The sequence below is a fragment of the Phaenicophaeus curvirostris genome, chromosome 5 (genome assembly GCF_032191515.1).
Source record: "Phaenicophaeus curvirostris isolate KB17595 chromosome 5, BPBGC_Pcur_1.0, whole genome shotgun sequence".
NCBI classification, from domain to species: domain Eukaryota; kingdom Metazoa; phylum Chordata; class Aves; order Cuculiformes; family Cuculidae; genus Phaenicophaeus; species Phaenicophaeus curvirostris.
Genome location: NC_091396.1, coordinates 37,469,626 through 37,481,919, shown reverse-complemented (window position 1 = coordinate 37,481,919; position 12,294 = coordinate 37,469,626). Strand labels below are relative to the sequence as shown.

The 12,294-nt window shown below is 41.3% G+C and overlaps 1 protein-coding gene across 1 annotated transcript in view; it reads right to left on the bottom strand.

The window, feature by feature from the left end:
- AQR (aquarius intron-binding spliceosomal factor) overlaps positions 1-10,877 on the bottom strand; it is a 63,706-nt gene extending 52,829 nt beyond the window's left edge. Inside the window, exons 1-6 of the mRNA XM_069858347.1 lie at positions 10,761-10,877; positions 9,896-9,952; positions 8,754-8,794; positions 7,689-7,724; positions 4,555-4,675; positions 3,103-3,243 (exon numbers count right to left, since the gene is read on the bottom strand). Coding sequence (XP_069714448.1) covers positions 3,103-3,243; positions 4,555-4,675; positions 7,689-7,724; positions 8,754-8,794; positions 9,896-9,952; positions 10,761-10,844 — 480 coding nt within the window. The 5' untranslated portion in view covers positions 10,845-10,877. The remainder of the gene's footprint in view (positions 1-3,102; positions 3,244-4,554; positions 4,676-7,688; positions 7,725-8,753; positions 8,795-9,895; positions 9,953-10,760) is intronic.
- Between the last annotated feature and the right edge of the window lie 1,417 nt (positions 10,878-12,294).

Sequence of the window (12,294 nt, the reverse complement as noted above, 5' to 3'; positions counted from 1 at the left end):
GGTGATGATGGTTCCCTGGGATGTGCCCTCTTTCTATTGCTCCCACATGTCTTTAGCTCTGTTGGTTATACTTGGAGCCATGTGGGTGGCTGCTGGGAAAGGAAAGTCAGAGAGACTTAAAAGTGAGAGAGAAAATGAAGCATTGAAAACAGTGAATGAGGCCCTGGAGACATGCTTGGAGGCAGAGTGGGCAGCTCTGCTGATAACACAGAAGGCACCGGTTGAACTGAAAAGGGAAAGGGAGCTTTTGAGAGGCAACTTAGATGATGCTTATAGACCTGAGGAGAGGCTGACATTACAGCTGCTCCATGGTTGTCAGGCCAGTAGGGAAACCGTTTTTTCAAGTTTTACAGACCAGGCTGCAGATCTGGCAGGGGAAGCGGCCACCTATTGTTGGGATGAGGGGGAGGTAAAACCTGATTCACTGCCTCATTCTGCCACCAAGCTCCCACCCCTGTTTAAAACAGATGTTGCTTACAAGGGAGAGGATATGATTAGATTTTCTGAGCAAGAATTTCAGGGACTCTACAGACCAGGAATTATTTTGACATTGGATGCAGACCCAGAGGCTGAGTGGGTGGCTCGGCAGCAGGGTGCAGTGGATCGAACAAAAGAGACTGGACTGCCACTGCTGGACAGCGGTGGTGGGTGTTGTGAAACTGTTTTTTCCAGTTTGGAGTATGAGGGTCATTGTTTTTGGGAGGACGGGGTGGTGAAATTGGGTACTACTCCCAATCTTGATCCTGAAGTCCAACCCGATTATCACTAATGAAAGGGTGGCAGAACCTGATCCTGCTGTTGATGCTGCTGATTTCAAACTCCAGCCCCTAGTTATTATTGATAAGGGAGAGAAGTCTGAAACCTCTGCTGTAGCGAAAGCTACAGTAAGTGCCGTAACGGAGCTGGCTGAAGTGCAGAAGCTTGCCCGGTTGCAGGAGCATGAGGGAGTACTATGCTTTGTGATTCAAACAGTGGGGTGGAGGAAATGGATTTTGTAAGTAGGATGATGTGATTGCGACCAGTACTTCTGGGATCAGGCTTCACAGACTTTCACGGTATCAGTTAGTAAAGGGGTTTCCGGGATATTTAGTGCCTGGCCTGCCCCTATCCGACCTGCACTGGCTGGCAAAAAAGCAACAGCCCCAGACAAAAGCCACCCGCCCACTCAAGAAAAGAAAATACCTGCAGCCCCTTTAACAAAGGGAAGAGCAGCCACTGTCAGTAAGATTACCAGCCCCCCGAGACTGAGAAAACTAGTGGAGCTATCTTTAGCTGAACCAAAAAGCAGCCAGTGGACTTATTTTAGAAAGTTCACAGGAAAGAAACAAGGGGATTTATTGATTACTTTGTCCCTCGGCGAATCTAGGTACTGCCCAGGGCAGCCTGTGCTGGTGAGCCTCCCAAATCATGAGAGGTACCCTTTATTTTTAAAAACTCCACTTAATCTGCATGTGTGGATAGCTATCAACACCCATGGAAAGGAGAATAAAATAAATACATCGTGGATTGTTCCTTCTTTTTAAGAATCGGTCCTGGTTTGGACCAAATTTTCTTTTTCTTTCTTTTTATTGAGAAAAAACTCGATGATCAACCATGGAGCCATGCGGACCAAAGATATGTCCTGAGACGCTCTGCTATAACTTCCGCCACTGAAGATGGGCTGAGACCTTTTCCCACAACTGTTGATTTTGTCTTGGGTTTAATAAGACTAATGTGGCTACTTTCACTACACCCGTATTGAGATTTTTTGCCACAACTGTTGATTTTCTGGTTAATATGGTTAATGTGGCTACTTTCACTATGCTTGTATTACAGAGTTTGGGTTTCCCCAAGTTGAATATTTCCTTTCATAAGGAAGTTGCATATTTCTCTGGTAATATTCTCTGTTAATGCTATTACTGGTCCTCAGGAAGAGAGATCTAGAGCCATTGATCTCGACTGCAAGCAAGAAAGTGGTGGTGAAGGATACTCTTGAGGATGTCATTACCACGCAGTTTTGTGAGTTCTGTCCTTGGGATCCAAAATTCCATCCTTTGGAGAAACCAGATTACCGTGAGGCTTTACACATGCCTCGTTTCCTAATATTCTGGTTTTAAGCCCCCTAAATTTATTAGAGCCAGTGGGATTCTGGTTACAAAATTGAACCTTAAAATTTTGGGGAAGATAAGTGGCACCCCTTTGAGTGCTCAAAAATTATTACTGCTTGTGGGTTACACATTAAGTTTTGAGTTGTTTATTTACTATTGCTAGTAAAGGCAATAAGGCATAGAAAATCAAGGATAAGAACTGTGGTTTCAACCCTATTTGTTTAAATGGGTTTTTTTGATTGTTAGATTTATAGTGGTTCACTCGACTATTGTTACATTAATACTGACCCTTGGATAATCATGCATGCCATCCTGGTTGTCTTTTCCTCCCTATCTCTCTTCCCCTATCTGGTATTTCCCGATCCTGAACTCATCTTGTCTTTCAACTGTACAAGCTGGAAGAGACCTAGGCACGGTGTGTGTCGGATTGGATCTGAGTGACCTTGGCTGTGTTCAGGGATCAGATTGTGATCTGAACTGGTTGGGATTTGTTTCTGTAACTTTGTGAAGTTGCAGTCCTGTATCTTGGCTGTGCACCCGAGTATTTTGATCTCTTTATGTCTGCCAGAGCCAAAATAAATACTGCTTTTCACACTGGGAGTGACCTTGCTGGCCTCCAGATTGCCATACAGATACACGAACTGCCCCCTCACCCAGTCAGGCCTGGACGCGAGCATGTAATGGCTTTTAAGTGTAAAACATCTTTTCAAATACAAATACATCCTTTTTTTAAGCATCATTTAAAAAATGTCTGAATATATGCCTTTAAATTGCAGTAAGTGCCAATCCTCCAATTTTGAGTCTCTTTTATGACCTTGTGTCAGTGAAAAGCAAACATGATGAGAGAGAAAAAGTAAGAGTCAAAAAGACGGGTAAAAGCTCTCTAGTACCATCTTCTTTCTTAAATGGGAATTTTGCTTCATCTGTCTCCTAAGAAGAAATTGCTCACACTAAGCTGCTATTAACACAGAACAGCATAAACACACTGGAAATATTACAGTTACTTTTAACATACCAAACTATTGAAGCAGTGATCAAGGAAAAGTAGCAGGACTGTCTGTTCATGCAAGGAGTATTCACTGTCGTCTTCAACCAGTGATGCTTCCAGTATGCGTTTGAAAAAGAAGGGAAAGTGTTCCGGCTTTTTTTTGAATGTCTAGAAATAGAAGAGGAAGTTGGTTGATTTTGAATCATGTTGATACAAATAATTTCAATCTTCATTCACATAACATAGCTTAAATTCCCTAAATCATTTATAGCTATAAAACGAAAGATTAGATTTTCTCCTTTTCATCTATTCTGACTCAGCAGCACTCACAAAAGAGACTAATGATAGCCTCCTGATCAGGGATTCTCACGCTGTTGAAATGCTCTTAGTGGGACTACAGCCTTCTGCACAACCTAACACAGATGATACATAGGACAAATTAAACAAGGAGCACAAATGGAGTGAAGTGGATTGTGTTCTGGTAATGTTCAGCTGTTGATCACACAGAACACCTGTAAAGTGACAGAGCTTAGAAGAGATTTGGTAGGTTTTGGCCACAACTATGGCAGCTGTTTAGTGATTTGTAAAAAGTGAGCAGGTTAAAAAACACTAGAGATTAATTACAGTTGTAGAACTCCCATTCAGCTATCCAAGTCAGAAAAAGGTAAACAAAGCAATTGTGGAGATACTTTTTTTTACAAGAGCAGCCATATACAAAACAAATTCTACTAACGTGCTTAGAAAGCAATATGTACCTGTCATTTTGCATCTGTACATATTCCAGAACAAAAAAAAGGCACAAGACAATATACCAGAAAGTTACTAATCCTTTGTGCTTTGTCAGCACTGCTACCAGAGTAAGCATCCCTCTGAAATAATGCTTGCATAGAATTTCTAATTAGGCTTATGCTGTTGAAATGGCCCGTGAGAACCTGACTGTTTACAGAAACACTAAATAATTTCTAAACCTAGTCTTACAAAAAAATCAGGACACGGAAGCAGAATAAGAGACTATATTCGTACAAAATTCATGCAAGAAAGCTACAGAACCATATTCACAAGTTTTAGGCAAAACACTACTGGACAGTATGTTAAGACTTCCACTAGTGCCTTCTCATACCAACAGATATAAAAATCCTTTTTTTTTTCAGTATCAGAGCAAGACCTTCTCTGCAAAAGACCTTCTCGCCCAGTATTTGTCAAGTGCCAAAAAAGCAAATGCTGATGGCGATGTAAAGGCATCACACAGCAGAACAAAAGACTCGCACACCAGAAGGAAAAGAAGGTGATTTTTCATCCATCCTTTGCTTTCTCTGAAAAGAATACGCACTTTAAAACACCACAGGAGACACTCCAGCTAAGACACCACTTACTTTTAACACTACAAGCTTAGCTACCTCCTGCCACTATAAGTGAGCACACTGCAAAACTCACAACTTGTGGATCAAAGTCAATTCTAGCTGTAATTGAAATGGTTACCTCCCATGCAGGCACATTCTCTCTGAACTTCTCATTCACCATACAGCAGATTGACATTAAATATGCCTTACTGGACACCTCTGGAGAATAATTCATCCACAGGTAATTTTCAAGATACTGGCTGTGAAGAGACAAAGAATATTTCATTAGCTGCTGCCACCCACATAATCTGTCACTCACTTGAAAGAACAGTTATCTACAGGGGTTTTTTTTTCCTCCTCTCCTTAAAACCATCTTTATAGTTAGTTAGCAATTCCTGAAGTTATGTCTCATCTAGGTCACTGCAGCAAAACTCCTAAGACTCAATGGCTGCTACAAGAGACAAATGCATTTCTTTTCAGAAAAACACATTCACCAGGGGGTTTCAAACACAGCAAGTAGTCACAGCTCAATACAAACTCAGAAGATGAATTCATTATGATTTTCCAAAAGGAGAATAAAAAAAAAAATCACCTGTCTAAAGAATGTCACATGCAGCATTTCCTAACATAAGATGCAAAGGACAACTATTATATAACTGTATTTGCATAATTAAATGCCCTTTCTCGTAAAAAAGATTAGGCATAATCTAGAGAGATTTCATACTTCTAATCATTTAAAGGCAATAAAAATATGACATTACAGTGTGACTAAAATAAAGCATTGAATATTAGGAGAGTGATTAAGTATTTTCAAGAAGATGAAAAAAAATTACTGGACACGAGAAAATACCAGCTTCCCAGCAATGAGCATTTCTTCTTCTTTAAGACAGTACATTTCTCATAGAAGAAACTCTTAAAATTAGATCTTAGAGGTAAGAGGCTACTTGGACAAATAACTACCTCTCTCCTTTAACTTCTGCTTGAAACTATGCAGGATAATTACTCCTGAGAAGGGAATCCCTAAATCAATCATATTCAACAGTGCACTTGTGCTACTTTAACAACTGCCACCAGAAGGTGGAAACATATTTTGTCCTAAACAAGCTGTTCATGCATTCCTTCCTTCCTCCCAATGCATGCTCTAACATTCATTTGGCCCCTCATGAGTCAACTCAGTTTTAACTATTCACATTTTTCCCCAGTTTACTTTTCCATTGCCTTACATTAGGCTTCATCAATAATTTCAGATAAGACAAGTACCAGAGTTGGTGTTGAAAAAAGGCAGGGAGAACTCCTAAGTAACCCACAAGGCCAACGGTACACTGGGGTGCATTAAGACGAGTGTGGCCAACAGGTCGAGGGAGGTTATCCTCTCCCTCCACCCTGCACCAGTGAAGCCCCACCTGGAGTATCGTGTCCAGTTCTGGGTTTCCCAGCTCAAAAAAGACAAAGAATTACTAGAGAGAGTCCAGCAGAGGGTCACAATGATGATTAGGAGATTGTAGCATCCTTCTTATGAGAAAAGGCTGAGACTTGAGTCTGTTTAGGCTGGAGAAGAGAAGACTGAGAGAGAATCTTGATGCTTATAAACTTCTAACAGGCGGGAGTCAAGAAGATGGGGCCAGACTCTTCTCAGTGGTGCTCTGCAACAGGACAAGGGGCAGTGGGCACAAACTGGAACACAGGAAGCTCCACCTGAACATGAGGAAAAACTCCTTCACTGCAAGGGTAACAGAGCACTGCTACAGGTTGCCCAATGAGGCTGTGGAACCTCCTTCCTTGGAAATACGCAGACCCCACCAGGACGTGCTCCTGTGCAGCCTGCTCTAGGTGAATGTGCTTTAGCAGTGGTGTTGGACTAGATAATCTCCAGAGGTCCCTTTCAAGCCAAATCATTCTGTGATTCTGTGACTTACAGGATAAACAGCAGTAGATGGGGCTATACACCAAAAAGCACAAGAGTTACACTACAGGCTGTTAAAATTAAGAATGTTCACAAAAAGGATAAAAACCACTAACACTATGGTATTGCTGGCATTTAGATTCCAGAACTCACACTATCAGCATGCTCTTTGTTAGCATCAAATCCTAAACTGTAGCTTACTTATTAGGAAAGGCAGAAGAGAAAGTATAAGTGGGAAACAGAGGGAAGTTTGTCTTACTTTTCTCGTTAGTGGTACTACTTTAATTTACATAGAATCTTTGTTTGAGAAGGCTGATATATCTCACTCAAAAACCATCTCATACTATCTTCTCAAAAGATTTGAGAGGTAAACCAGAACCAAACAGAACACTAATTTGTGTTCCCAAATATGTGCACGCTTCACAGAATCACAGAACCACCAGGTTGGAAAAGACCCACCGGATCATTGAGTCCAACCATTCCTGTCAAACACTAAACCGTGCCCCTCAGCACCTCAACCATTCGTCCTTTAAACACCTCCAAGGAAGGTGAATCAACCACCTCCCTGGGCAGCCTCTTCCAGTGCCCAATCACCCTTTCTGTGAAAATTTCTTTTCTGATGTCCAGCCTGAACCTCCCCTGGCAGATCTTGAGGCCATTCCCTCTTGTCCTGTCCCCTGTCACCTGGGAGAAGAGGCCAGCTCCCTCCTCTCTACAACCTCCTTTCAGGTAGTTGTAGGGAACAATGAGGTCTCCCCTCAGCCTCCTCTTCTCCAGGCTAAACAACCCCACCTCTCTCAGCCATTTCTCATAAGGCCTGTTCTCCAGCCCCTTCACCAACTTTGTCACTCTTCTCTGGACATGACACGCTTCGTTAGTTCTTCCAGGAAAGCCTGAAGTAGTTGTAAGAATCTTCTAAACAAATTTCCATTTCTTTTCAAGACAAGAAAATGTGCTGCAGCAGAATTCATTTTTACCATTATAATAAAAGTCCTAATCCAAAACCTTCCACTGACTACAATGAGTTCTTTAAGGCCTAATGATACATTCCAAATAACAGACTCAAGGGGTTTTTTTACCTCTTTCATTCACACTCTCTTCTTTGGTGCTTCATTAACACCAGAAATTCAAAATCATAAACCAAGATAATCTGATATGTTACTTACACTTATAAGATTATTTCCTCCCCAAATTAATTAATTTTTATTAATTTAATTTCCTCCTTTAATTTTCGTAGGTACACAATTCAAAGCTTTCATAAGTAGGAACAAATGTGTACATCTAGTATGCTACCTCAAGTGACCTATGGCCATGCATTTGCCTCTACTCTATGAAAAAAATAACTTAAAATTTCATTCCAGTTAGCTTACCTGAATTCAAGAAGCATTATCTTTCTAATAGCAAACCTAAAAAGGAAAAAGTAATCAATTAACATAGGAAAGAAAGCCTCCCATAACAGTAACTACATGGGAAGTGGCTACATTTTCCCTTATTTTGTTACATAAGGAAACCTCCAGAAACATCTAGAAATTATTTCTGCCCTCCCTATTTGCGTGCAAGAGCAGCCAGTTGAATGCAGAAGCAACACTGTGGAAGCTAAAGTTCATACAGGTTCAATAAGCAATAGAGTTTACATTAAAAAAAAATAAATTAATCTAAATCTTTTAAATATGAAGATCCTGCTACCAACAGCGTTAAAAATATAAACTGCTAAAAGCTCAGAGCGTCTTCTGGAAAATTACAACTATGTATTAAATTTGCAATGGTATCTCTTCTTAGTGACTGGAAATGGAAGCTGGAAGCTTGCTCCGATCCTGAATGGCAATTCTTAGGTTACTTTCACAAAGGAATCATAAACAGAATTCTCTCCAGAGCTCAAACTTCCACTAAAGAATGCCAAACAGCTATGGTTACAACTCTCTCCTGTACAATTACAACTCTTTCCCATACGCACAGTTGTAGAAAGCAGTTTATCTTGAATTCTACATCTTTCATCTAACATTACAATACACTGAAATGAGCCTTGCCTTTTACAAACCTGGTAACAATAATTAGGGAAAGAGCAAAACGCTATGGGCAGCACACTCCTCTACTAATTTTTTTTCTTTACATACCGTAGTCACAAAAGAAGGGATTGACTTTCTATAACCATCACAACAAGAACAACATAAAGCACAACAGATGACCAGATTAAGGAATCAAACAATATGATATTCAACCATTGAATTTAAGGATTATGAGCTCATGGACTTTTTTTGCCATATTCAGACTCTGAAATAACAAAATTATTAAACTACTCAAATGCACTTGAGTCATTTACATCTGCTTTCAGCATGTTAATGCATTTTAAAATATACCATGAAACATTATCCCTATTGAAGAGGTTTCTAATGTTGCAATGCTTGTCGATATATCAAAGCAGCCAGTGTACTTACTTTGACCTGACAATTTCTTTTGTATATACATCTTCAATAACCTATAGGAAAGGATATTTCAAAAAAAAGGTTAAGAATTTTATATACTTCCTAAAGTGACATCCTATGCACTCAAAGTTACTCTAAATTAGTTAGTTACTTATGAATTGCTTACTGGATCAAAAAATGTCATAAAAATTATGTCTCAGCTCTAAAGAGCCCAAAAGATTCATAGACATGCATTCTCACAAAGAAAGTTCATCAACTTAGGGGAAAACACACAGTGATAAAGAATGGATACTACCTTCATTCAAGTTATTCTGAAAGAACAGCCTACATCTCACTGAGATTTTTTTATACAAATAGATACACAAGCCTTTTTATTGTTAACCTTTGCCTTACCGCTGAATTTAAAGAACAGTCTTCACAAGTCAAATATGCCTCAGCTCAGTCGTTGGTTGTCAAAGTTTCTGCATTATCTGTTGCAATAGGCATACTGATATCACATGACAGAGAAGCAGTTCAGCTGCTCATGTACATCCTAATCCCAACAATCACAGAAAAATGCTATCACAAATATCACAAAGAAAGTCAGTAAACTGAGGTTGGAAAGGGAGATTTAGTCAAACACCTACAAGGGAAAGAGACCTAATATTTAAGAATTCTGTACTACGGAAAACCAACACAAAACCAAATACATTTGGCCAAATTTTTAACGTCCAAAACACACATATCCACCAGGACAGCACTAAAGTTGTCTGACCAAAATTCTCTGAAGCAGCTTTCACAAAGAAGTACACAGATCAGTAATACCTGTATCTTTTCATCCTTCTTTGATTTCTAAAAGTAACCCCTCCTCAAATATCTTTTAACCTCAACAGAGAAGCTCAAAAGACTTTTAGTCTCATAAGGTCTTGGCCACAATAAACTGAACAGATTGTGTAAAAAAGAATTGCACTGCTATTGCACCTTTATAATGGTGTCTACACTTATAAACTACAAATACATAACAAACAATTTATAATTACAGTGTGTTAAGCAACTGTTAACATTCCAAGCAGCTTCCTACACTCTTATATTAAAAAAGTGCTACTGGAGACTGGCACATCACAAAAGGATTGAGTTTCACTCATTCAGCCCATCACAATTCCAGCAGTACTTACCTTTGAATCAAAAGACAACTTTTTCTTCACATGTGGAGCCCAGTATTTGTTTGCTAACTGTACAGGGGAAAAATTAAAAAAAACCCAAACATTTAAATGCATACATTGATACAGTAAGTCCGTAACACATACCATCCCCAAGCTTTATTTCACTAGTTTCTTGCTTAATTTCAACATACGGTAACTATAGGTAATAACATTACCTTTACCAAAAACAATGCTTTTCAAATTTTTCACAAGGGTTTCATGCCTAAATCTTTTTAAACAGAGACATGAATCTCTGTAAAAGTTTCAGATGCATAATTGCTTCTAGGTTCCTTCTAACAAGTCTCTCAAATATATATCATGGTCTTTCAGAGACTGCAAATCCTAGACCGTAAATGACCCCAGTCCCATGAAAAACTTCACAAAGCACTAGAGGCGACTCGTAAAGGTTTAATATCTCAAGGCTATTTGCTGTAGCCATCACCTCACCAAAATTCCCGAGCTATTACGATGGCAAGAGCTTCCAGACCACCTTTACCCAAACTTCTTTACGCTGTACATGAGGAGGGAAAGCAGCACTCCCAGCACGCACAAAAAAAATGAAGGTTTGCATAAACACGCTTAAAATATGCAGCTACAAGAAACTCCCTGCGACTCGTCATGGGTTATAAAAAGCCCCATTTACTCTGGGGCGCTGCTCTTGAAGATCGCTGGACGCCCACATACACCCCTTCCCACGCTCCAGATCCCTCCTCACTTACGACAAGGCGAGACCCTTTCCCACAGTCTGCAAAGACGATTTAAACCCCGAGGCCGCGACGCTGCCGGAACGGCCTTTCCAGCAGCGCCTGCAGGAGATACCGCTTCCCGCCAGCCCTACCTGAGTCACGTACTCCGCGTTGATCTGCGACACGGTGGGCGCCACGATCTTCTTGGGCGGCGCAGAACCCGGCGGCGCCGCCATGGCGAGGGCCCAGCCGCACCGGAAGCGACCCCGGCTCGGGAGCGGCGGAAGCACGGGGAGGCGCTTCCGGGACGACGAGCGCGGGAGCGGCCGCGGGGAGGAGGGTGTTGCGGCTGCGCCCCCTGCCGTACGCCCCCGGTACCGCCACGCTTGTCGATAAAAAACAGTCAAAGGAAGGTGATTTTCAGGCAGTTCCTTTGATCGCACCTTTGGAAGTAAATAAGTTCCCGGCTCCGGAAAAAGTAATTGTGAAAGCAAAAGACTATCAGCCTGACCAGAAGAACAAAGGAAAACTCAAGAGTGCCCAAAATTGCTTAATTCACAGTCAGTTTCACTGATGGTGTAACCGATAGACTAAAGGTCACTATTCCCCTAAGTCTGGTTCTTGCATTTCTTGCCTGAAGAGGACATGGGCAGGGACATCCCACTAGATCAAGCTGCCCAAGGCCCCATCCAACCTGGCCTTGAACACCTCCAGGGATGGGGCAGCCACACCTTCCCTGGGCAACCTGTGCCAGGGCCTCACCACCCTTATGAAGAAATTTTTCCTTATGTCTAGTCTAAATCTGCCACTCTCCAGTTTATACCCATTGTCCCTAGTCCTATCATTATAAGCCTTTGTGAACAGTCCCTCTCCAGCTTTCTTGTAGCCTTTTTCAGGTACTGGAAGGTCGCTATAAGGTCTCCTTGGATCCTTCTCTTCTCCAGGCTGAACAACCTGAACTCTCTCAGCCTGTCCTCGTATGGGAGGTAGCTGTCCTCTGGACCTGTTCCAGCATCTCCATATTATTCTTACATTGAGGGTCCCAGAACGGGACTCAATACTGCAGGTGAGGTCTCATAAGAGAGGAATAAAGGGGCAGAATCACCTCCCTCTGCCTGCTGGCCATGCTTCTTTTAGTGCAGCCCAGGATATGGTTGGCCTTTTGGGCTGCAAGCACACATTGCTGGCTCATGTTGAGCTTCTCATTAACCAGCAACCCCAAGTCCTTCTCCACAGGGCTGCTCTCAATCACATCATCCCCCACCCTGTATTGAAATTGGGGATTGCCCCAAACCAGGACCTGGCACTTAGCCTTGTTGAACCTCACAAGGTTCGCACAGGCCCGCTTCTCCAGCTTGTCCATGTCCCTCTGGATGACATCCCGTCCTTCTGGTGTAGAAAGTGAACCACTCAGCTTGGTGTCACATGAAAACTAGTAAAATAAAAAAGTCACAAAAGTACCAGTAACAAATTCTGTAAATAGCAAGGATTAAGCATTGTCTTGTCTAATGACTGAAACCGTTAGAGAGGTCTGTATTTGATGAAAAATATGCAAATACAAAGCAGTTGAAATATTCCTAAATCAATGTACCCTGTCTGACACTGAAATTGCGATAAAAATCAGCATATTAAGATGCTTCAATTTAAATTAATCCATCTTGAGCATACAGTTTTGTGATTGACTTA